The sequence below is a fragment of the Scyliorhinus canicula genome, chromosome 4 (genome assembly GCF_902713615.1).
Source record: "Scyliorhinus canicula chromosome 4, sScyCan1.1, whole genome shotgun sequence".
Taxonomy (NCBI): Eukaryota; Metazoa; Chordata; class Chondrichthyes; order Carcharhiniformes; family Scyliorhinidae; genus Scyliorhinus; species Scyliorhinus canicula.
In genome coordinates, this window is record NC_052149.1 from 94,202,180 (window position 1) to 94,228,766 (window position 26,587).

A 26,587-nucleotide genomic window follows, 5' to 3' on the forward strand; every position below is an offset into this window, starting at 1 on the left:
TGTAAATAAGGCATAGTAGCAATGTCACAACATAGCAGCTTCACAACAGCTCATAGCTTGAGAACTCCTCACCAAAGCAACCATTATTCGTGTGTGAGTGTATGTGGTTGAAGGTCAACAGGTCACTTGACCATGAAGTGGGCAAGTTTGTGATCACGAGCAAGATTCCTAACCAATTTCTATTCTCTGATGGAACCCAGGATTTACTGGCCTGAGTGACTCAGAATGACAGCAGGTTGAGACTGTACTTACTCTCCAACGCTGGCAACCCAACACCTGTTCTCCCTCACCCACCCCCTGGCCTGCATCTTCACATCTCTCAGCCCCTAAATATGCAGATGGAGACATTTCTGTTCAATTGACATTTTTTTTAAAAGACCTCGACCAGATTGGCGTATTATTGTTTCCTTTGTGCAAAACATACTGCAAAGTGGATCACAATTTGCCATTTAGAGGATGAATTATTCTCGACAGTTCCTGGCTACTGCTGGGTTTAATGCTGCTGCTGACTTATACTGTGTTGAGATGTGTACATTAATGCATTCATACTATATAAAACAATGTGATACAGATTACTTTCTTTTTGTTTATTCAAAAACACTATTAGTACAAAATTTTTTATGTCATTGTCTTTACAAGATGCATTTTTGAACAAGACAAATTAGAAAACACTTTAAGCTATCGAAAAAAAGAACCCAAAACTGAAATAGCAAGCTCTTGTGTAAAATACAATTTGAACCTGACAGACCAAACAAATTCCTGGTAACCATCTGCAGTTTGAAGCAACACATTTTCTTCAACTATTACCTTATTATAATGTGAAAACAATGATTTATACTGTATATCTTGCTGTTGTGGATTTCACTTGAATCAAGTCAAAATTAGTCATACCGCTAGCGCCCCGGAACACCGCCGTGATCTCCATTTGGCAATACTTTACGCATAATATGAGTCCAGAAAGCTTTATTTAAAAAAGTGTCAATGGACAGCAGCTTGACCAACATCCATGGGCCAAAGAACAAGAAATTAAGATGTATATATCTTCAGATGTCCATCTCCTCAACAACCAAAACTACCCAAGTGACAAGTGCCACGAAATTCCAGATCCGTTGGCATTTCATTCTAAACTTGTCATTTCTGACTAACCCTTGGCAACAAGGTTGCTTTTGTCCAATCTTAGAACCAGCCTTCGAGCATACACTTGAACATCCCAATCAGTAATGCAATCTTGCATCCTTTGATAAGCGGAAATGCAAACTTTAAACAGATTTGGAGATCTTTTGCATCTCAGGCCAAAGTTCAGCAGGGCAACCACGATGGGATTACTGTGAAACCTTCTCATATCTCCATCACTAATCTTTTCTGTGGAGTCCGATCCCATTCAGGTCAGGCTTAAATTGACAATAGTGCTCTCTGTTGCTACTGCTGTATTGCACACTTCCCCATACCCCTCTTCTGAAGTCATGTTTCTGTTCTTTATAATACTGACATATTTATGAAGGCATGCAGGCACATAAAAGGGCAGACTTTACCTGTATTTGTCAGCAACATGTGATATCTAATTACAAGGTGGTAAACTCCACCCTCCCCTGTACCCCTCTGTGCTGTTTTCTGAGTCTGGTACACCAGAAATCCGTTTGGTCAACCCTAATAATATATTTTCTTGATGTAAAGCAAGTTCAAATAGTTAAATACAACCTGATATCTTAAGCAGATCAACTGCATAGCTTTAACTTTAAAACCAAACTATAAAAATAATTTGCAAAGAACAGTGAAAATATTGCTTCATTATAAATGCCAGAAATCACAAAACTTAATCACAAAACCTGCCAAATTACTTCATACTCACACTGAGCTTCAATATTGCGACATAGCATTTTTGTTACATTTTAAAATGTGAATACTGCTGAAATAAAATATCTTGAAGTAGTTTTCACATTTTGCTTTTCCACACAACTGATAAAATATATATATATATAAAAATTCTGTGACTTTTTCAAAAAAAGATTTCTGTGCCTTCTTTTGGAGTTACTCATGTAACCGGAAAGAGAAAAAACATTTCAATTGAATTTTAAATTCGGAAACTATTCCTTTAATTGAGATACATTCATACTTACGTTCAAGCGGGTTGCCATTCTTGAACAGTTCTGTATATAGGCAAACCTTTTATTGGAAAGCATCCAGTGATAAACCAAGCTTTGTACATGTAAAAATGAAATTAATGGTGATACTTCCGAATTTCCCTCACAAACACTAATAGTTAGTACCTATACTTCACACATTGCAAACTTTCTTCACGCAATTTCACCGCTTGTTACAGGTCCATTGATAGGGTTTTCTGCTGGTTGTTTGTCATTGCTGCTGCTAGACTTTGCTTCATCTTCCTCTGAGGATACTTCTTTGTTCTTAGCAGAGTCATAAGCAGTACTTTGCTGAGATTTGTTCTCTGGATTAGTTTCAGAGATTATATCTAAAGTGGTCTCTGATGGACCATTATCAGATATTAATGTCCCGTTCTGTACTGGATAAGTGCTGGCAATTGTGTCATAGAGAAACTGGTACTGCGCCTGTCAAAGAAGACCAAAACAAATATACAGTTATCGTTCTCTTCCAATCTCAAGTTCTTCCAGAATCTTTTCATTGCACCCAGCGCCATTTTCTGGCCAACAGTCCTTAACCTTCTCCTAGTCCCATTCCGATGGTGCTGTACTGGAACTTCTATGCAATTTCCTCCTCTCTCCTAACTTTTCAGCTTGATGAAGTAACTCACTTTCACCCTGTCCACATGTTTTGCTGGATATTCGTTTTTTGGGACTTGCTATGAAGGGAAGGCGAGGGGAGAACCTGCGCCTTGACTTGCAGTTGCACAGCTTCCCCCTCCAGCCCCAAATTACTGCTTGTAAACCTCCATCTGCATTCGTTAAAATGCAACATTTGTTTTAAAGTGAATTTTCATTGTGACAAAAGGAGACTCAGATAAATGCTGCGGCACTTGGCCTAGTCGACAAATAAGATTCTCACAAAAGTGAAAGGGATGTGCTCAATTAAAGAGAAAAAAGTAGAATTGGGAGGCAAAACCATTATTGAGGCATCAGCAAATGATCAGATAGCATTTCAAGCCAATTGCAACCTTTGCCAAGGCTGAAGTGGGAAGTTGAAGCAGTGACACACCAAAATGGACTGAAAGGAAACCCAAGGTGCAGATGTGAAACTGCAGGCAAGTGGTGATGCAACTGACTCCAGGTTTGGTGACTGCTGGAGTGGAGGCAGTGCTGGACGAGTGTGCAAGGAGTGTGTCTCTTTGACACTTACAGCTCCACAGCATGCCGAATTGAGAAGGAGTCAGGCGTTAGATTACAAGCAACCAGCACTATTACTGGCTTTGCGGCAGATGGCACAGCTCTTTGGAGGCTTCGAACCTTGTGAAGGTGGTCCTACCACTCTCTGAGCCTGGAAAACAATAGTTTTCGGAAGGGAAGGTGGACCCAATGTGGCAAGGAGCCAGGTCATCTGCAGTTCAATTCTGTTTCTCACCAACCATTTCTGGGAATTCATACCTGTTTGTGGAATGTAATATTCTTGGGAAATATTGTTAAGCGTGGGACCCGCATGTCCATAAAGTGGGCTATTTCAGTGAATAACTAATACTGTGTGACACTGCCACCATGACTTTCTGAACCTCCAGCATCTTACCGTCCTCTTGGAAATCATTCATAATGTGAACATTTGCTGCTTGCAATGTTCAATATAGAAACTTGAATAATAGAGAAAAGTGAGTTCTGGATCGGAGGGTGGCTGACAGAGAGGGATTACCATGATGTGGTTTTGCCGGCGTTGGACTGGGATGAGCACAGTAAGAGGTCGTACAACACCAGGTTAAAGTCCAACAGGTTTGTTTGGAATCACTAGCATTTGGAGCGCAGCTCATTCCCCAGGTGAGTACAGAGAGGGATTAAACAAAGGAATAGTGAGTTAGTGAATTGACCGCTACTTACAAAAGATAGAAGCATTCCTGTCCTCTGTTTGCGCAGTGCTTTGACTGTCTGGAGAACATCTATTAAATTTTCAGTACTTGCACTGTCAAGAAGGTTCCAGAGAGCACAGAATACTCCTGTCTGCTTGGATCCATCTCTGAAAGACATGAGGATTTTAAAATGTAAGACAAGCAGAAGTTGTGTGGTATGCAAGAATATCATTGAGTGTGAAAATCAACTTTGGTGGTGGGGGCACAAAATGGGGCTGTGGTGGATTGGCCGCACCCTGGTTTTCCTTCCCATTGATGTCATGATAAAGGGAAGTCAATCCACTACCACCCTTTGTGCCATGCTTTTGTCTTGGGCATCAAACAAAGCATTCAACATTCTATTATCCTATATTAAGGAAGGAAAGTTTAATCGGCATAATTGCAGAACTGTTAGACTGCAGGGGAGGCCATTTGGTCCATTGTGTCTGCACCAGCTCTTTGAATGAATATGTCACTTGGTACCATCCCCCTCCTATAGCCCTGCACAATCTTCCTTTTCAGATAACAACAATCGCTTATTGTCACAAGTTGGCTTCAATGAAGTTACTGTGAAAAGCCCCTAGTCGCCACATTCCGGCGCCTGTTCGGGAGGCCGGCACGGGAATTGAACCCACGCTGCTAGTCCTGTTCTGCATTACATTGTCAGGCAGTCCATTCCAAACCTTAATCACTCGTTATGTAAAACAGTTTCGACTATCATTTTTGCTTCTTTTACTAATCACTTTAAATCCATGCCCTCTCATTCTTGATCCTTTCACAAGTGTGATCAATTTTTCCTCATCTAATCTTTCCAGATCCCTCATGACTTTGAATCCCTCCATCAAATCTCCTCTTAAGTTTTCTTTTATTTAGGAAAACAGTCCTAACTTCTCCAATCTATCTTCATAACTGAAATTCCTCATCACTGAAACCATTCTTGGGAATCTTTTCTGCATCCTCCATAATGCCTTCACATCCTACCTACATTGCGGCACCCAGAACTGGATGCAATACTCTAGCTGAGGTCAAATGAGTGACTTAATTAATTCAACATAACCTCCTTCCTATTATACTCTATTGTAGCGCTAACAATTGGCGGCAAGGGCGACATCTGAAGCGTCGCTCTCTACTTGGAAAGGCAGTGTCTCGTCTACTGTTGCAGATGGAGGGACAACATCGTACAACAATAAATTGTAGCGCTAACAATTATACTCAAAGCCGAGAGACTAGTACAATAGAGGCTTTATTGTTGTACGATGTTGTCCCTCTATCCGCAACAGTAGACTAAGGGTCTGAGCAGCTCTCATACATTTATACATAAGCTCCCTGTGGGCGGAGCTAGCCGGCAGGGGCTTACCGGAGGAACCTGTATTACAGGTACAGGCATACATCCCCCTACTGCAAGTATACATAACTACAGTGGTTATCTCACCACATTTATGCTCCTATTAACAAAGGTCAGGATACTTTAACATAGAATCTCTGCAACTGAAGGAGGCCATTAGGCCCATCAGGTCTGCACCAACCAAAAGAGCACCCTATCTAGGCCCACGCCCCCACTCTGATCCCAAAAACCCAGTCAGCCCACCTAACCTTTTGGACTCAAAGGCCAAATTTATCGTGGCCAATCCACCGAACCTGCAAATCTTTGGGCTGAGGAAGGAACCGGAAGCACCCGAAGGAAACCCACGCAGACATGGGGAGAAAATACAAACTCCAGGCAGACAATGACCCAAGGCTGTATTCGAACCCGGGTACCTGTCTGCGCAGAGTTTGCACTTTCTTCCCGTGTCTGCGTGGATTTCCTCCGGGTGCTCCGGTTTCCTCCCACAGTCCAAAGATGTGCAGGTTAGGTGGATTGGCCATGCTAAATTGCTCTTAGTGTCCAAAAAGGTTGGGTGGGGTTACTGGGATAAGGTGGAGGTGTGGGCTTAGGTAGGGTGTTCTTTCCAAGGGCCAGTGTAGACGCGGTGGGCTGAATGGCCTCCATCTGCACTGTAAATTCTGTGATTACTATGAATCATGGGAAAGTAAATTTGCACTGCTTGAGAGTTTTGTGGCAGTAATTAAGACTTACTGCACCATCAAAGTTTCACTTATAATTGAATGGACAAGCCTTGACTATTACTGATGTATTTAGTGGATGTCTGATGGGTGTTACAACACTCTGAGCTAGTGCACGGTCAATTCCAACCCCTCTTGACCTGGAGTCGCAACACAATTAAAATTAACTATTAATTTGTAGAAAATACCCAAAGTCTTTGGCTGCCTGATAACTATAGTCACTAGGTTTGCAAATTCAAACACACTTAATTTTTATTAATATTTTAAAATATTATTAACTATAATTAAATATGTAGCAAATACAACTGGTTAACTATTATCTAATGCCTAATATCCGCTTCTTTAACTTGCCCCACTCTCGACACACAAACAAGACAGACAAACGCAAAGGTGAAAAAGGGTTGTAAATAATGACATAAAAGGAAAAGGATAAACATCTCTGTTTCAGATTTAAATCTTCCAGTTAGATACTTTTAGTCTCAGCCTTCAATTGGGTGATAAGGCTTTCAGTCTGTAATGGTTTTCACTATAGATTCATCAGGATCGGAAGACTTCTCTGCAGTCTCAGAAACAGCAAGCAGGAAAACCTTTTTGCGGAGAAAGAGAGAGAGCAACTCACAGCTTCTTCTCTCAGTGTCCAGGAATGTTCTCTCTGGGTTCTCTGAAAACTCTCACCTGGCTTAACCAAATCACTGCCTGTTGCTGGGCAGAAAATGGTCTCGAGCCAATCCATTGATCACCAGCCAACCAAGGAACTGAATCCCTCTGACTCTTCGGGTGCCAGAAAGTCTAAGGGCGCGATTCTCCATCCCCATGCCGGGTGGGAGAATCGCGGAAGGACTGCTCTGGCACACCCCGTGATTCTCCCAACCCCCCAAAGTGGCGTGTCGTGTCACTCGGAGAATCGCTGCTCGCCGTTTTTCCCGGCGATCGGCGATTCTCCGGCCCGGATGGGCCAAGCGGCATGACAACCCCGACGGGTTCACGCCGGCTCCAACCACACCTGGTCGCTGCCGGCATGAACAGCGCGTGACAGGTAAGTGTGGGGCCTGTGGGGGGCGGAGAGGGGATCGAGCACCACGGGCGTGCTGAGGAGGTGACTGGCTCGCGATCGGTGCCCACCGATCGTCGGGCCGGCATTTGTAAATGACGCACTCTTTCCCCTCCGCCGCCCCGCAAAATCAAGCCGCCACGTCTTGTGGGGCAGCGGAGGGGAAGATGGCAACCGCGCATGCGTGGGTTGGAGCCGGCCAACCTGCGCATGTGCGGCTGACGTCACTTAGGCGCCACCGGCCATGTCATTCTCGGCGCGCCGTTTTGACGCAAGCGTCAAGGCCCGGCGGCCGAGTTTCCCGCAACGCCGCTCCTAGCCCCCCGGGGGATGAGAATAGGGGCGAGGAGCAGCCTCCGACGCCGGAGTGAAACACTCCGGGTTTCACTCTGGCGTTGGCCGTTGCGGAGAATTTCGCCCTAAGTTTTTCTGTTCCAAATCTAAATCCTCATAGCGCAGTGTACTATTTTGCAACTTTTGAGTTCCTCACTTCCTCTGTTCGATTTGAAGGCATGTCACCAATAAAGATCCATGCATCAAAAATGATACCGACAAAATAAACGAATTGGGAAATAAGGGAATCTACAGGAAGAGCCCTTACATGGGCAAGTAGTTCAATTTTACATCCTTCATGTGTTTCAATGTTAAGTCTCTCAGCAAGGTGCCATTAGGCCAAAGCTTCTGGACAAGCAGAGCATCTCTGATAGCAATTTCGAGTTCTGCATTTAACCTTATTTATTATATGACAACAATTTAAATTCTATGAAACTCAAACCTAATTCACCTTTCATATCTAGAAAGGCATAACCCTCAAAAATGTGAAACATAGGCATTTGTTGTGAATCTTAATCAAGGAAAGCATTAACACACTAATATAAGCAAATATTACCTGCAGTGTACAATCAGAGGTGGTGTTATATCTTCAGCAACTTTGAGTGGTGACAGTTTTTCCTTGATGGTCGTTATCATATTGACTAAGTTATCAGGATCTTCTGGAATCTCCGATTCAGACCAACTATGAAAATGATATTGGTACACTTTCCGAGTTTCTTTTCTCTGAGAAATGAAGCAGTACTGTCAGTTGTCAATTTTCGACTAATTCCATAAACACTTCCCATTCACTAAATTAATGGCAAATTAATGACATTAAAAGAAAGTTTCCAGTCACTACAAAGCTAATCAAATGCTGGGATGGATCTGGTAGGTGTAACATTGGAGGTTGAAATTCTAAAGTTGTGTCAGTTACTGGTGCAACTGTGCTCAGGGTATATGTGCTTAATATTGGAAACCCTTTCTTCAGAAGGGCAAGGATGTATTGGCAGGGGTTCAGACAAGAAAGGAAATTGTTCTAGGCCCAAAGGGTACGAGAAGAAACTAATTTAATTTAAGTTGTTTCATATGATAAAAGAAGTTGGAAGGGGGATATGCTCCTTGTTAAGTTCAGATTTTTGAATGAACAAGCCCTTTCAGTCTGTTCCAATACTTTAGATGGATGTTTAACGATGTACAAAGCCGTTACCAGTCTGAGGTATTCTCCACGCATAATCTTGCTCAGGAGATTAAATGGAATGAAAAATGAAAATGAAAATTGCTTATTGTCACGAGTAGGCTTCAATGAAGTTACTGTGAAAAGCCCCTAGTCGCCCCATTCTGGCGCCTGTTCGGGGAGGCTGGAATTGAACCATGCTACTGGCCTGCCTTGGTCTGCTTTAAAAGCCAGCGATTTAGCACAGTGTGCTAAACCAGCCCCTTAAGTAGAGCTCAAGATCGAATTTGGTTATAAGGGATCTAATTTGTCCCTTTCTCGTTCATCCTTCTAAAATTCTTTTGACATTATTAATGAGTTAGTCTATAAACAGTGACTAACAGCCATTTATCACCATGCTCTGATAATTTATTTATTTCCTAATTCTCAAACGTTAGATCATTTCCCAGTTATGGGGCGAAATTCTCCCCTACCCGGCGGGGCGGGGGGTCCCGGTGTAGCAGAGTGGCGCCAACTACTTTGGCGTAGGGCCTCCCCAAAGGTGTGGAATTCTCTGCACCTTTAGGGGCTAGTCCCGCGCCGGAGTGGCTCCCACTCCGCCGACTGGTGCCAACGGCCTTTGGCACTACGCCGACTGGCGTCAGGGCTGGCCGAAAGGCATTCGCCGGTCGGCATGAGTCCGCGCATGCACCGGTGCATCAGCGGCCGCTGACGTTGCCACCAGCGCATGCACGGTAGGGGGGCTCTCTTCCGCCTCTGCCATGGTGGAGGCCGTGGCGGCGGCGGAAGAAAAAGAGTGCCCCCATGGCACTGGCCCGCCCGCCGATCGGTGGGCCCCGATTGTGGGCCAGGCCACCGTGGGGGCACCCCCCCCCCAGGGTCTGATCGCCCCGCGCCACCCCCAGGACCCCAGGGGTACGCTCGCGCCGCCAATCCCGCCGGCACAGAGGTGGCTTAAACCACGTCGGTGGGATTGGCCGGTCAGCGGCGGGACTTCGGTCCAACGCAGGCCGGAGAATCGCCGCATGGGGCCCGCCGATTGGCATGGGGGGCACACCGACCGGCAGGGCGTGATTCCCACTCACGCCGATTCCCGGGTGGCGGAGAATTCCGTCCACGGCGGGGGCGGGATTTACGCCGGCCCCGGGCGATTCCCCGACCCTGTGGGGGGTCGGAGAATTCTGCCCATGGTTCTTTCCCATATGAGTAATTTTATATCCTAATTTTTCTAGACTTTGGGGCCTCAGTATGAAATCTTAATGATGCTCACAAAACGTGTGGGCAGAAATTCCCAAATGTGTGCATTTTGGACAAGATATGGCTACCTTGCGACTTGAAGCATAATCTTTCACAAACATGGGTTAATTTACTGAGAATAAGATCCTAAAGATTGGGCAGACAGCAGCAGGTGTGTGAGCGTGTGTGTGTGTGTGTGTGTGTGTGGGGGGGGGGGGGGGGGGGGAGTGTGTGTTTGAGAGAGAGAGAGAGCGAGAGAGAGAAAATTGGGACCAAACTGAAAGCTACTGGAGACTGCAGAGAAGTTGGAGGCAGCATTGACGAGCAGAGAGGGTTGAAATCAGAAATCATCACCAAACATGCCTTCATATTGGGCCCCAGGGTGGTCAGACAGAATCTTGTGTGATTCTATGTGACACCCACGATGGCAGGTGACTTTGTAAGGTGGATGCTGTAGTGATTGAAAAGTGGGACAGGAAAGTTTGTGAATAAATCGGCAATGTTTTTATGGATGACTGAAGAACTGAAATAATAGCCGATATTTTGGGAGTAATTTTTTGTTTCTGCAATGCATTTTATGCAGTTCGTTTTAACATGCTTGGGCAAGACACTTTTGGAGGAAAACAAATTTTTGTTTGCATTTTTGAGGGAATTATAGAAAGGGATACACAAAAGCTTAGCTAGAATGGACCAATCAAACTAACAAATAGTCATGGCAGGTATGAGTCACAATGTTCACCAACTTATTAGAGAAAGACAGAGAGCGTGCAAATTAGAGATAGAGACACAGCTGGATGGATATACCAACATGGAGACAGATCTCAAATTTCATAGAACAGTACAGCACAGTACAGGCCCTTCAACCCACGATGTTCTGCCGACCACTTATCCCAATCTAAGATCAATCTAACTTACACCCCTTCAATTTACTGCTGCCCATGTGCCTGTCCAAGAGTCGCTTAAATGTCCCTAATGACTCTGACTCCACCACAGCTGCTGGCAATGTATTCCACACACCCACCACTCTCTGTGTAAAGAACCTACCTCTGACATCTCCCCTATACGTTCCTCCAATCACCTTAAAATTATGTCCCCTTGTGACAGCCATTTCCACCCTGGGGAAAAGTCTCTGGCTATCCACACTATCCATGCCTCTCATAGAACATTAAAGCGCAGTACAGGCCCTTCGATGTTGCACCGACCTGTGAAACCACTCTAAAGCCCATCTACACTACTCCCTTATCATCCATATAAACCTTGTACCTTGTACATTACCTTGTACACCTCTATCAAGTCATCTCTCTCCCTTCTTCGCTCCAGTGAGAAAAGCCCTAGCTTCCTCAACCTTTCTTCATAAGACAGGTGAAGAATGTAAATCTCCTCTGTACCCTCTCCAAAGCATCCACATCCTTCCGATAATGAGGCGACCAGAACTGGACACAATATTCCAAGTGTGGTCTAACTAGAGTTTTATAAAGCTGCAGCAAAACCTCGCGGCTCTTAAACTCAATCCCCCTGTTAATGAAAGCCAACACACCATACGCCTTCATAACAACCCTAACAACCTGGGTGGCAACTTTGAGGGATCTATGTACGTGGACCCCAAAATCCCTCTGTTCCTCCACACTTCCAAGAATCCTGCCTTTAACCCTGTATTCAGCATTCAAATTCGACCTTCCAAAATTAATCATTTCACATTTATCAAGGTTGAACTCCATTTGCCACTTCTCAGCCCAGCTCCGCATCCTGTCAATGTCCTGTTGTAACCTGCAACAACCCTCAACACTATCACCAACTCCACCAACCTTCGTGCCATCGGCAAACTTACTAACCCACCCTTCCACTTCCTCATCCAAGTCATTTATAAAAACCACAAAGAGCAGAGGTCCCAGAACAGATCCTTGCGGGACACCACTGGTCACCGACCTCCAGACGGAATGCTTTCCATCCACTACCACTCGGTGTCTTCTTTCGGCCAGCCAAATTTCCCTGTATCCCATGCCCCCTGACTTTCTGACTGAGCCTACCATGGGGAACCTTAACAAATGCCTTACTGAAGTCCATTTACACCACATCCACTGCCCGACCTTCTTCAATGTGTCTCGTCACAACCTCAAATATTTCAATGAGGCTTGTGAGGCAAGACCTGCCCCTCACAAAGCCATGTTGACTATCTTTAATCAAAGTATGTTTTTCTAAATAATCATAAATCCTACCTCTCACAATCCTTTGCAATATATTGCTCACCACAGACGTAAGACTGATGGGTCTGTAATTCCTAGGGATTTCCCTATTCCCTTTCTTGAATAGGGGAACAACAGTCGCCTCCCTCCAATCATCCGGTACTACTCCAGTGGAGAGTGAGGGCGCAAAGATCATCGCCAACGGCGCAGCAATCTCCTCCCTCACTTCCCGTAGTAACCTTGGGTATATCCCATCAGGCCCAGGGGACTTAGCTATCCTGATGCTTTTCAAAATTTCCAGCATTTCCTTCTTCTTAATATCAATCTGTTGGAGTCTATTAACCTGGTTCACACTGTTCTCATAAGCAACAAGGTCCCTCTCTCTAGTGAATACTGAAGCAAAGTATTCATTTAGGGCCTACCCCATCTCTTCAGACTCTAGACACAAGTTCCCTCCACTATCCCTAATCGGCCTACTCTCACTCTGATCATCCTCTTATTTCTCCCCTAAGTGTAGAACGCCTTGGGGTTTTCCCTATTCCTTCCCGTCAGGGCTTTTTTGTGCCCCCTTCTAGCTCTCCTCAGTCCATTTTTGAGTTTCTTCCTGGCTACTTTGTAACTCTCTAGAGCCGAGTCAGATCCTTGCTTCCTCAACCTTACGTAAGCTTCCTTCTTCCTCTTGACTAGAAGCTCCACTTCTCTTGTCATCCAAGGCTCCTTTGCCTTACCATTCTTTCTTCATCTCAGTGGGACAAAACAATTCAGCACTCACAACAAGTGCTCCTTAAAAAACCCCCACATTACTGTTGTGCATTTCCCCAAGAACAATTGTTCCCACTTTATGCTCCTCAGCTCCTGTCTAATAGCAGTATAATTTCCCCTCCCCTAATTAAATACCTTCCCATACTGTCTGTTCCTATCCCTCTCCATGGCTATGGTAAAGGTCAAGGAGTTGTGGTCACTGTCACCGAAATGCTCTCCCACTGAGACATCTGACACTTGGCCTGGTTCGTTGCCAAGCACCAAATCCAATATGACCTCTCCCCTAGTCGGCCTATCTACATATTAAGTCAGGAATCCTTCCTGTACACACCTGACAAAATCTGCTCCATCCAAACCATTTGTACTAAGGAGGCTCCAGTCAATATTAGGGAAGTTGAAGTCACCCATGACAACAACTCTGTTACTTCTGCACTTTTCCAAGATCTGCTGCCCAATCTGTTGCTCCATCTCTCTGCTGCTATTGGGGGATCTGTAGAAAACTCCCAATAAAGTGACTGCTCCTTTCTTGTTTCTGACATCCACGCATCCTGACTCAGTAGACAAACCCTCCTCAACTACTTCCTTTTCTGCAGCTGTGGTGCACTCTCTAATTAACAGTGCCGCTCCCCCTCCGCTTTTACCTCCCTGCCTATTCTTCTGAAAACATCTAAACCCCGGAACATCTAACGACCATTCCTGCCCCTGTGAAATCCATGTCTCCGTAATGGCCACAACATCGTAGTTCCAAGTACTGATCCATGCTCTAAGTTCATCCCCCTTATTCCTGACACTCCTTGCATTGAAATGTCCTGACCTTCTAAGTTTCAGATTATCACCTGTACCCCATTATTCCTTGACAAACACTATGGGCGTGATTCTCCGAAACCGGGAGAAATCGTGAGGCTGGCGTCAAAAACGGGCGGGTTTGACGCCAGCCTCCGCCCCCCCGACCGGGAATCGATTCTGGGCCCCGGTCGGGGCTAGCATGCCGCGGACGTGAATTCCGGCATCGCGGGCTTAACGAATTCCGTTAAGCCCGCTTGCCAGAGTTTGCGACGGCTGACGCGTCACATGACGTCAGCCGCGCATGCGCGGATTGGAAGACGCCAACCCGCGCATGCGCGGATGACGTCATCACGCATTTGCGCGAAACCCGCGCATGCGCGGGCCGGGATGCCCCTCAGCCGCCCCGCGAATGGATACATCGGGGCGGCGGAAGGACAAAGAGTGCGTGGGGTAAGTACCCGCTGCCCGTGATCGGTGCCCACCGATCGCGGGCCCATGGCACCCTTGGCACGGCCGTGGTACTGCCGTGCCAATCGGTGCCATGGTTCCCAAGATCGCAACTTTACGGCCGTTTTTACGAACGTTCAGACCAGTTGTGTTTGACGTTCCTAAAAACGGTCGTAAAGGGCTTGGACTTCGGCCCATCGGCCAGCTGAGAATCGCTGCTCGCCGTAAAAAAACGGCGGGTAGCGATTCGTGTTGGGAGGCGGGCGTGGGGGGGGGGGGGGGGGGGGAGAATAGCGGGAGGGCGTCAGACCAGCGTGGCCGTAAAAATTTACGACCCCCGCTATTCTCCGCACCGTCATGAGTGCGGAGAATCGCCCCCTTTGTTACTGTCACATTTTTTCTCCACACATGTGAAATGTAACAATTTGCCAAATACATTTTCCTTTTACTTCAAAAGACCAAATATGTTTTCTGCTTTCAACTTTTTAAAACCAGCTTTCATTATGGAATGGCCCTTTCTGACAAAAGGTGTTTAACAATCCTCCCTTTAGATGTTACTTACTTCTTTCATTGGTTTCAAAATTATTGAAAAATATCAGATAAGTGAGTCGCAATTTTTTGGCCATTTGTAATGTTAAATATACGATGTAACAGTTCAACTATACGGTATTTTAAATGTTGGACTGGAGGGAGATCTCTGTAAGCAGTCTGCAGCATTCCAACAGAATGAAATTTATTATAAAACATAGGAAAATTCTCTGAGTCGATGGACAGTAATAGCTCCTTTGTCTCTCAAGATATTATTACAAAAATGTTACCTTTGTATGTCTTATTTCAAACTCGCGAACAATATATGTTGGTTTGTCAATGCAATCAGCTAATTTAACTTCAATATCATCATAGGTTTTCGTCCCATCTTCCCAATATTGTACACAATCCTAAAAATAAAGTAGATTAAGATTAAATTATTAAAATACTGAGGCCATTGATGGCAATGAAAGAAAACTATTACACTGCTGTGAACGGTATTGATCTCAGCAACTTTGCTACTTTGTGCACAGTCTGTGCGGTTGAACAATATCTCTTCACCATTGCAAATGGCATTGTTATTTCTCAGTTCGGTATACCCTTTCTGCAGGAAATACACGTTTCTAGTTAGAAATAATATAAGGTTTTGTCACATCTAGCAAAAGCATTGTGTAAGATGTATTGCGGAATATCCATGACCATTCTGGAAGTAGCTGAACAAATCTTAAAGCAGGCTGGAAATTAGGCGTGGGCCTAGTTATGTTGAATCCTAGCCTAGTACTGAGGTTCCAGGTGGGCCTTGTGGGGATTGAACTGCCAACCGATGCTTACAAAGCCACTAACATATGGCATTTATTGGGGGGGGGGGGGGGGTGAAAGGTGGTGGGGTTCGAGAAATCTGCTCCAAAGACACACCTGCACTCTGCCATCTACTGCCATCAATGGATGGAAAAACGCAGCCAGCGGTTTCTTAACTGTCGCCTCAAAGTTAGAAACTTTAACACTTAATTTGTGGGCTATCAAAGCCGCAGTCAAAAAGGGTTGTGAAGATTCATTTTCTTTTCGTGCAAAACGACGCTGCACCTGACATGCACAAAATAGGGAAGAATATCGGAATGGCCAATTTTTCCTTTCCTGGAATAATGCACGTTCCTCAGACCAGGAATATTCTAGGATTTCTATCACCTGTTACTGTAAAATTTGGTATGTATTCAAAGTATTAATTCAATACAAAATTTTTAGACAAACCTTGGTTTGAAGCACTTGTATCCAGACGAGTTAGTTAAGTTTCTCCCATCTCTCACATTTAGGCGTATTAATTAACGATGTAATGTATCATTTGGAATGTAAAATGAAACACTTTGCACTGCAGAACTGATTATCTCGATGAGGCTCATCTGCAGGAGTATGTTCCTGGCATTTAAAAGGTCATGAAAAAGAGCACTCGTTCCTACCTTGTCATCTTTTAATTTGCCCAGCACTGCGATGATCCTCGCCTTTCTTTGATACACCAGCATCCAAAAGTCAGCAATGGTTCCAGTCAGCGGAGTCTGAGTAGCAATCAATGTCTCATCATGCCAATAACCCTGAAAGACAGAATGCAGAAGGCGGCTGTCTTGGGAGTTTCATAAAGGTCCTTTTAACATGCACTGTAGATCCGAAATGCCAGAGAATTCCCCACAAATTCTTCTAGATTTCCATCTTGAGGTTTGTTTTCCTTCAGATTGAGCGTAATCAGAATTCTTTCTGCTGTCCGACAATCAGAGGTCCTAACCTTCCCCTCGTTTCCGACACAATACAAATGTCAAGTTTTCTTAATGAACAGATTTTTCGCAGATTCAACTGCAGTTTTACTCGAACTGCTCCTCACATAATAAGTAATAGTTTCAATATTCACAAGCATTTGCCAAGTCAACCCAGGGGACAGGCCATGGAAACGCAAGCACATGCTCAAAAAAGCTTACACCTCAAAAACACGTCTAAATGCAGGGGCCAGAATTTATGGTCTCCCCGCCCTCCCACCCCCGGCAGTTTCTGCAGCGGCGGGGGACCTTCAGATTGCACTCCGGGATTCTGCCCTCCCTGACCATGTCGTGACTTTATGCTGGGGCAGGTAGGGCCTCAGATGAGAAGCCCGCTCTTGCCCCAATTAAGACCCTTTTCCTTTCCAGCCTCAATTTTGAGGCCGATGGGCAGATGCTAAATCGGGAGGGGGTGGGTGGTGAATCCAAAATTGAACTAACTTCGACTGTGGGCTGGTTCCTGGCATTTGGATACGGGCAGCTGGGCTGCAGTGGCTCCTTTGACCACTGCAGCACTGTTCCTGGAATGACTGGAGATGGCCGGCCAATTTGATTGGCCTGCCTTCTGCCAGTCAACGTTCCTTAGAGTGTGAAGTGGTATTGTGTCTGCATGGATGATATATTTTGGAGTCAATCAACTTAATAGAAGAACAGAAATTAACTGAGGGATAAACTAAAAGGGGCTGCTCCTAAAAAAAAATGAAGCACAGCCCAAAAAAAACAAAGAGGAACGGAAACTTAGAAACATGAAATCAAAATGTGAAAACTGGGGTCGATAAAGGAATCCAACCCCTGTGGTGCCCACCAGGCACAGAAGGCGGCATGGCTGATCCCTCGCAGAGCACCCGCCATGCTGACGACATGTATTAACTCAAGGTACCTAACGGTAGTTTACATGCCTCCCATTCAAACAAGCGCTATTCTCTCTGTCCTATTTGCTGTTGCTAATTTGCTCTTGCCCCACATACACCCCCTCACTGCAGGCAACCTGTGCCCTTCTCATTTCATTTGAAAACAAATGTTTTTATGAAGAGTTTTTCATTTTATACAATCCAAAATAAATCAAACCAAATACAATTTACAAAAACCAAACATGATACATAACCCCCAAAATCCAAACCCCCTTACCACCCAGACCTCCTGCCCCTCTTTTTTTCCCCCTCCCTTATATAGAATGTTTTTTGAAATTGTTTTTTCATTTTTATACATAGCAAGGTCATATAGTGATACATATATTACATAGTGATAAATCAATCCTAGTCGGCTGCCCATATTTACAGACTGTTTGGTCCAGGGGTGGGGGCACCTCGGTCGGGGGAGGGTGGGGGGAGGTACAGGCTGTTATTAGCCTATGTACCTCCTATTTGCTGCCCCCTCCCTATTCTGCTCCTTCTCCAGTTGTTGTTGGTGCTTGTGGTCTCTCTGTGGGTCCCCCTCCCCTTTGCTCTATTGGCTGCTGGCTACAAACAGGTCCTGGAACAAATTAGTGAATGGTCTCCATGTCTTGTGGAAGCCCTCCTCTGACCCTCGGATGGCGAATTTGATTTTCTCCAGTTGGAGAAATTCCGACAGGCCAGCCAGTCTGCAGCTTTGGGTGGGCAATTAGGGAGGCAAAGACCACAGCATCGGCCCACTTCGCCATAAATAGTTCTGGCTGCTCTGAGACCCCGAAGTCTGCTACTTTTGGGCACGCTCCACTCTCACTCCCACGACCTTGGACATTGCCTCGAGGAAGGCTATCCAGAATTTGTGAGTGTGTTTGGCGGGCCTCACTGGCACCATTCACATTTGTCCTCCACCTCCGAGAAGAGCTTCCTCATTGAGTTCTGGTTAGGTGAACCCTGTGCACCACCTTCAGCTTCAATATGCCTTGCTAATGTGGAAGTGGACTTACCCGTGTGCAGTGCTTCGCTCAAGAGCCCCCACCAGATGGTGGACATTTCGGTCAAGCCGAAGTGTTGTCTCAGTGTGTTCCACATCCACAGCGTTGCTATTACCACTCGGCTTGTTGAACGCTTGGCTGCTGGGGATGGGAGTGCTGTTGAGGCCAGGGTCGAGAGGGACCTCCCTGTGCAGGAACTCTCCTCCATTCTTACCCATTCTGCTTCTGGTGCCTTTGCCCATCCCTTCACTCTTTCTGCTGTGGCTGTCCAGTGGTAGTAGTGCAGGTTTGGAGGGCAAGGCTTCCCATGCTTCTCGTCTTTTGCAAGACCTTTTGGGGATTCTTGGATTCTTCCCCCCCACCCCACACAAATGGCATGATCATTTTGTCAACTATGTTAAAGAAGGCCTTGGGGATGTAGATCGGTATGGATCTGAACAGGAAGAGGAACTTGGGCAGTACACTGATCTTGATCATCTGAGCTCTCCCCAGCGAGATGTGTCCCACCTCTGCAGGTCCTTTTTTACTTCCTCCACCAGACTTGCCAGGTTCCATTTGTGGACCCTTTCCAGTTGTGGGCGATCCGGATCTCCAGGTAGCGGAATTTGTGTCGGGCTTGTTTAAACGGCATTCCCTCTACCTCTGCCACTCTCCCCTGCGGGTTCACCAGGAAGATTTCACTTTTGCTCAGGTTGCGTTTGTAGCCCAAGAAGGTTCCAAACTCTTTCAGGAGCATTATGATCCCCTCCATACTGCTATGGTGGTCTGCGACTTGGAGGGGCAGGTCATCTGCATAGAGGGAGACTCTGTGCTCTCTGTCTCCCCTCCGGATCCCCAGTTTATTTTGTCACTCTGAGTGTGATTGCTAGTGGCTCAATTGCAGGGTGAATAGTAGTGGGGACAGCAGGCAACCCAGCTTTGTGCCTCTGTGCAGCTGGAAGTATGGAAGTATTTAAAGCTGGTGGTGTTAGCACGCATGCTCGTCATGGGAGTGCTGTACAGCAGTTTCACCCATGCTGTTAACCCTGCTCTAAGACTAGCCCTCCTTTCTATATTGTACTCTTGCTCGAAAAGGTTGACTGTGACTACACATTGTAATTGGCTATTTCTGGTCTTGTGAGAATTCCTGACCAGTAAATTCAAGAGCAATCAATTCCCTAGAGCAGGAGCAGCAGACAGGAGTTGGAAGAACCTGACTTTTCTCCTCCAATCTGAACAATGGAGCAATGATTTGAAAATGCTGATGCTCAATGTGATTGGCATGTGCATGTCTGTGTTAAACATTTAGTCATGGAGCCATATTGACAAGGACATGCTTTGGGAGCATGTTTCAGAAACGGAAATTAACACCCACAATACCAGTGGTGATGAATCTGAGCAAGAGAATGAGCTAAAATGCAGGCATTTGTGGTAAATATTAATCATATCCATAGCTTAACATAGCACAGAAGATATAGCACTTCTGCCGGGACTTTGAAAGAGTTACTTACTTACTCCCACCTCACCATTCTTTCCCCACAGCTCTGAAAATGGTCCTCCTTCAATTATCTTTTCAAAATTATTAATTGATCTACTGCCACCATTTTTTCAAAGGCATTTTCAAATCCCCTCAAAACGTTACCCTCTCTGTCGGAGGACATATTGTCCATTCCTCTGGTTGTGGAATATTATTTATTCATCATTTCCGGCTCTCTGTCATTGGAGCAAATGGCAGTGACTGTGCCCCAGGCTTCTCTCCTATTCACTGTACCACCCCCTCCTCATTCAGTAAAAAGCTATTCTTTGCATTGTGCTTTAGGTTTTTACCACCCATTCTTCCACTCCCCTTGAGTGACCACCCATCCAGATAACAAAGCCTTTAGGTGACCTTCTAAAAGAGAAGAATTAACTGCTTGTGGTAATACATACATCTATGTAGGAGGCATTGATATATTTCAGGGATTCTTCATCTTCACTCTCATCAGAGGACAAATCAGAATCACTGTGACTCTCACTGTCTTTGCTTCTGTCGCCTTCCAATTTGATAGTTACTCTGTTGTAATCATCTTTAAAAGAAAACATTTATAAATCATTCATAATTCTCATTTCGGGATTGGTACCAAAACAAACAATGTCTTCTTCTTCAGCATTAGACATGCAATCAATTCTATGGAGCAATTTGTGATGAAAATCTGAACTATTTCATGAGACACCGCGATTGAGAGAGCGAGATCAGACTTCATACTCACATGGGATCACTGAAAGAGAATAATTTTTAGTTTGATTTTCTCCCCGTCTTCCATTGCTCTGTGATCTCCAATCAGTATAAGGTGGGATCTTCTGCAAGATTCAGATGTGGAATAAAAACCAGACGTTGTTACTCACACATTACTGACGAATATAGAAGAATAACCTTCAACATTCTTCTTTCAAAATATTTAGCATACTGTGAGTCATTACTTAGAATTGAATTTCTAGCTTAATATAGTCTGGATTTGGCTTTTATTGCCCTCCTCAACATGTGTGCCCAACAGGTTTACCTGAATTTTTCCAAATTGAAAACTTTCCTTTGGTTCTTCTATATTAAAAGTGAGGGATACCTTTGACATTTTTTAGTTATTCATTTATAGGATGTAGGCATTGCTTGCTCAGCCAGCATTTAATGCTCATCCTTAATTGCCTTTGAGAAGATAATGATGAGCTGACATTTTGAAACGTTGCAGTCCCTTTGGTGTAGACACTCATGATATGAAAGCAGCTGAGGAATTCAAACTCTCCTATCCACACATTTCTGGTATCAGCCTCTTAAATCTTCTCTGTGGTGTCTCTATATTCCTTTTGTCATAACATGACCAGAACTATGCTGTACCGTAAGTCTGATCTTACCAAGGGTCAAAATAGGTTTAGCATAACTTCCCTAGTTTTCAATTATATCTCTCTAGAAACAAAGTCAACTGCTTGTTTTTTTTTAAATGGCTTTACTAGCCTGTGACACAATTTCTATTGATTAGTGTATTTATACTCCAAGGTACCATTGATCCTCTACCCCCACTAGACTTGCACTTTTCCAGCAGTAAATAATCTCACTGTTTTTCATACCAAAATGTACTACCTCACATTTATCCGTGTTCAATTTAATTCTCTGTCTCATGACGTGGCAAACCTGGAGAATCAGGCATATGGCCAAAATCACGGTCCGCGCTCGGCGCAGATTCGGACACCATGCTCCAGTCCCTCGCTGGTGGCTATAATGAAGTTTGTGGCCTGCGCCAGCATGCAAAACTGGCATTTCCATGCATTTAAATGTGATTAGCGGGTTGGACACAGTGTGCTCTGCCCTTCTGCAATGCTCCGGTCCTCTCAGGTGGAAGTCTCGCGGGCTTCAAGTATTTACAAATGTGCACTGGGTGCCATGACTGTGGAGGGGACCGGGAGGCTAAAAACACTGAAAAACCATTGAAAACTGTCAAGCTTGCTGGGGGATTGCTGCCTGGGCTGGGAGCAGTAGAGGGTCCGTGGACTTGGGGTGTCCACTTCGGGATCGGGATGGCCTGGCTCAGTCCGCCATTGCTGCAGTCTATCTTTTAAATGCATCCCGTCAGTGCTACTTACAGGCTCCTAGTTGCTCACACTTCTGGGTGCTGCCCATATCCTTTACATGCTCAAAAGACCTCTGCTGATCTGGGAGCCCACCTAGGCCACCCCGCTGGACACTCTGTTCCCCAACTGTATCATCAAGGGCCAAGCTCAATCAGGAGCACATCAGGTGTTGGTGCTCCTTAGAGGTATTGCCCAATTGCAGAGGAAGCAGAGCAGAGCTCATCCCAACCAGAGGACACCTGCACCCTAGCCTTTTGAACCGTTCCTGATTCTCTGACCCTCTCAGGAAGAGGACTCGCCAGTGACCCACGGCCCTCCTGATCTCTTACTGAGACTGAGACTGGCAGCAGTGACTGCCTTTGCCACCACTTACCAGACAGTGTTCAGGGGGCAGGCTTGAGTCTACAGCCCACACTGGGGAAGGGGGTGGCCCTCCGATCCTCACAGGCATGGAGCTGAGGGTCCACCTCAGACCCCTGACCTCGGTTGTTTGGGGGGGGGGGGGGGGGCGCAGGTCTTCTCTGAGCCATCTTTGCGGTAAGTGGAGTGCTTATAAACAGACTCTGCTATCTCCTGCCCCAGCAATTAGAGTGCTGAGTCATTTGCATATCCTGAATTGCTCCAGAAATGGTACCCGCAATAGGAACGCAAGCCAAATTTAACCCCTTGTATTTTTAAATGCAAAGTCCATATTATTAATGCAAAATGAGAACTGCAGTGGTTCGAACAATGTTTCTTCCCACTTCCCATCTTCTGTCACTATGAACAACTACTCTTTACTCCCATTCCTTCTAGATCGGGATCAGGGGTTGAATGATTGGAAAGTGGGACTAAATTCAGGACTATGGAGCTGACTACATTAGTTCTAAGACTGGCACAGCAACATTCCCTTTGTTCAAATAATACCCGTCCCAATAATTTAGCTGTCAGCCACAAAAAACAACAACCTAACTATTCTAATCCTATTTGCTTTGTGCTTTGGTGTTGCAAGTGCATCTAAATACTTCTTAAATATTATGAGTTACTGCCTCCACCACCCTTTCAGGCAGTGAATTCCAGACTCCCACCAACCTTCGGTTGAAAGTTTTCCACACATTCCCTCTAAACCTCCTGTCCCTTCCCTTAAAACTATGCCCCTGGCCATTGATCCCTCCACCAAGGGGAAACGTTTCTTCCTATCTATTCCATCTGTGTCCATCAGAATTAAAAAAGTATATATATTTTTATTAAATGTTTTTCAGTACAACACGACAAAAAACAATAACATACAATACCATTCTAAAATTACCCCACACATATCTAACCGCTCCCCCCCAACCCCAATCCCCCAACAAACCAGAACTTGACACAATCAACGCCCACCCACCCCCCACCCCCACTCAACAACTGACAATGACTAACTCTTTGAAAAAGGAAATGAAAGGCATTCACCTAGAGTAGAACCCTTCTACTGACCCCCTTGCGACCATTTCAAGATAAAAAGATTCCATCAGATCACTCAGCCAGGCCGAAGCACTGGGTGGCGCCAGAGACCTCCACCTGAGCAGATCTCGCCTCCAGACTATCAACGAAGGAAAGGCGAGGCATCCACCTTCACCCCTGTCTGCAGCATCAGCGAGTCTGAAACACCAAAAATGGCCACCAACGGGTAAAGCTCCAGCTGAAAACCCAGAATCTCTGACATGATGCTGAAGAAGGAGACCCAGAAGCTTACAGGTTTAGGACAAGATCTGAACATGTGTGTATGATTCACTGGCTGCCTAGAACAACGTTCGCACCTATCCTCAACCCCCGAGGGAAAAAAAACACTAATCCGCACCATGGTCAAGTACACCCTGTGCACCACCTTGAACTGGATCAAGCTGAACTTAGATCAAGATGAGGTGGAGTAGACACTTTTACCTAAAAGTGGCTGCTCCCAGACCAAATCATATCTGATCTTATTAAAATCGGTCTTTCCCCAGTTTAGAATTTTGATTTCAGGCTCACCTTTGCCCTTTACCATAACAATCTTGAATATAACGGCTTTGTTAATTAAAATCAAATTCAGGACCGCTCCCTCTCTTGTCGCACTTTCTGCACACTAGTTTAAAAAGTTCTCCTGGACACATTCAGAATTCCACTTCCTCCAAATCTTTCACACTATGACTAGCCCAGTTAATGTTGGAGAATTTAAAATCTCCCACTCTTACTAATATATTACTTTTACACTTCTCTGAAATTTGACTGCATATTTAATCAAATATAATCACAGAATTTACAGTGCAGAAGGTGGCCATTCGGCCCATTGAGTCTGCACCTCCTCTTGGAAAGAGCATTCTACCCAAGCCCACACCTCCACCCTATCCCCATAACCCAGTTACCCCACCCAACACGAAGGGCAATTTTGAACACTAAGGACAATTTAGCATGGCCGATCCACCTACCCTGCACATCTTCGGACTGTGGGAGGGAACCGGAGGACCCGGAGGAAACCCACACACACACGGAGGGAATGTGCAGACTCTGCAAAGACAGTGACCCAAGCCAGGAATCGAACCTGGGACCCTGGAGCTGTGAAGCAATTGTGCTAACCACTATGCTACCATGCTGCCATCTTTTCTATTTCTCTCGGACTGTTAGGAGGTCTACAGAACATTCCCAGCAATATGATTGCTCCTTTTTAGTTTTTATGTGCTACTCATATGGCTTCATTTGAAGAGCCTTCTAAGATGCTGTCCCTCCTTACTGCTGTAATTAATTCCCTGATCAAAATCCCTGGGCGGGATTTTCTTTCTCAATGCTGCTCTGACCCAACAGCGTGTTTCCAGCATTCTCTATTTTTATTTGGGATTCCCAAGATCCTCGGTATTCTGCTTTTCCAGAAGTTATTTGTAATCTGTTAAGCCACAAAGCGTTCCCTTTTTGTTATCAATGGCAATACAGACATACAAGCTTGGAGCAGAAGTAGGCAACTCAGCCCTTTGAGCCTGCTCTGCCATTCAAGAAGATCATGGCTCTATAACCTCCTGCCTGATCTGTAACCTCCTGCCTATCCCCACTAACTTTTAACATCCTTGTTTATCAAGAATTTATCTCTTTGAGTCTTCTAATATTTGATGGAGTTGACCTGATGTACAGCTAATTATGCAATAAATCAGTGACCTTTTGGCCTACTTTTGATGTTCTTTGATTTGTATCATTTACGATGACTCAAGGTTCGCTTCTCTGGAGAAATGAACTGACCTGGAACTCTATTTCCAGCAGCGATGGCTCAGTTGGTGGGTCATTCTTCTTAAAGTTAGTGAGATGCTTGGGCAGTTCAGACAGATTGACCTCAGTTTCACCATAGAGGTAGTACTCCAGCAAAGCCTGGTGGATCAGAATGTACTGCGTCTACAATAAAACATACATTCGTTATGACACGAGTACATCAGTGAAGCTCACGAAAGCCGAGTGATAAAAGTAATTGGCTGACATTTTAAATCAGCAGCTCTTTGAGGTTATGACATTTCAGAGGACAGGGTTGTTCAATTAACTCATCAGAAGTTCCACAGGCAGAGTCAGATATTGAAAAGGCAAGCCCCACTTCCAGTTGGCAGCATCCATCTTTCCTCATATGGTGATTTGTCAAGCTGTGTTGTGTCATTGGTCAGAGGATGTGGTGGAAGCTGGCTTTCCAAATGACAGAGGGCATGTAATGGAAGTCACCTGGCGTTCTAGCTTCACTTTCATTTTAGCACCCAATAGTTCAACACATTTGCATTTGAACAGAAATGATGGAAGCATGTATTGCATATATTGCTGATTAATCACCCATTTCTGTTGTGGTGCATGGTGACAAAAAGACAAAGATGGAAGGAAGTAATTGCTTGGCAGCACAGAACTTTGAGTATTGCTGCAAAAAGCGACATGCTGCTGTCAAAGCTTTTCATCCTGAACTCATCAGGACAGAATCACGAGAATATCAAATTTCTAAAGGAACAATTTATACTGCATGAGCATTTGGTAAGCAAGTGGACTCTGATTGGTCATATGGTTATACCATGTATGTATGTATGAATCCTAAGTATGCTAAGCAAGTAACATAAAAACAGACAGCAAGAGCTTCTTTAAATACATAAAAAGGGAAGAGGGGGTCGAACGTGAACATTGGCCCCTTAGAGAATGAGACACTGGGAATAATAATGGGAAACCAGGAAATAACAGAGGAGTTATACAAATTCTTTGTGTCAGTCTTCATGGTGGCAGACACTTATAACAATATTAAATAATCAAGGGCAGGAGGTGAGGGGACAAAATAAATACAATAACTATCATTAGAGAAAAAGTACTCGGGAAACTTATGGGAATAATGGCCGATACATCACATCCCCTGGACTTGGTGGGTGGCATCCCAGAATATTAAAGTAAGTAGCTACAGAGATACTGGATACACTGGTAGTAATCTTCCAAGAATCTATAAATTCTGTATAAGTCCCAGAGGATGGGAAAACTGCCAATGTAACAACCTTATTCAAAAGAGGAGACAAAAGACAGGTAACTGTGATGATTCTCCCCTCAACTTCTCTATCTCCCTCAACATTTAGACTGTAAAGTAACTGGCACCACAGCCCACTTGTGTGAAGGAAGGGTTTGTTAGAAAAGTAAGCCTACCTCAACCTGCACCATGAGGCAACGTTGCCGACGGAGTTGAACGATGTAACCGTAGATATCCACTCGCCCTTCAGTCTCAAGGCCCTGCATCATGGCATCAATTCCGATGTAGCTACCTGTGCGACCCACCCCAGCACTGTGAA

At 45.0% G+C, this 26,587-nt stretch overlaps 1 protein-coding gene across 17 annotated transcripts in view; it reads right to left on the minus strand.

Annotated features, from left to right (window-relative positions):
- Positions 1–572: 572 nt before the first annotated feature.
- Positions 573–26,587, minus strand: part of ptprc (protein tyrosine phosphatase receptor type C) — a 452,107-nt gene continuing 426,092 nt past the window's right edge. For all 17 annotated transcript variants that reach the window (XM_038794843.1, XM_038794839.1, XM_038794836.1 and 14 more), the window contains 9 exons: positions 26,445–26,580; positions 25,035–25,184; positions 20,459–20,549; positions 20,139–20,275; positions 16,001–16,132; positions 14,837–14,956; positions 8,008–8,174; positions 3,996–4,131; positions 573–2,567 (listed from right to left, as the gene is read on the minus strand). In XM_038794843.1, coding sequence (XP_038650771.1) covers positions 2,295–2,567; positions 3,996–4,131; positions 8,008–8,174; positions 14,837–14,956; positions 16,001–16,132; positions 20,139–20,275; positions 20,459–20,549; positions 25,035–25,184; positions 26,445–26,580 — 1,342 coding nt within the window. In that variant the 3' untranslated portion in view covers positions 573–2,294. The remainder of the gene's footprint in view (positions 2,568–3,995; positions 4,132–8,007; positions 8,175–14,836; positions 14,957–16,000; positions 16,133–20,138; positions 20,276–20,458; positions 20,550–25,034; positions 25,185–26,444; positions 26,581–26,587) is intronic.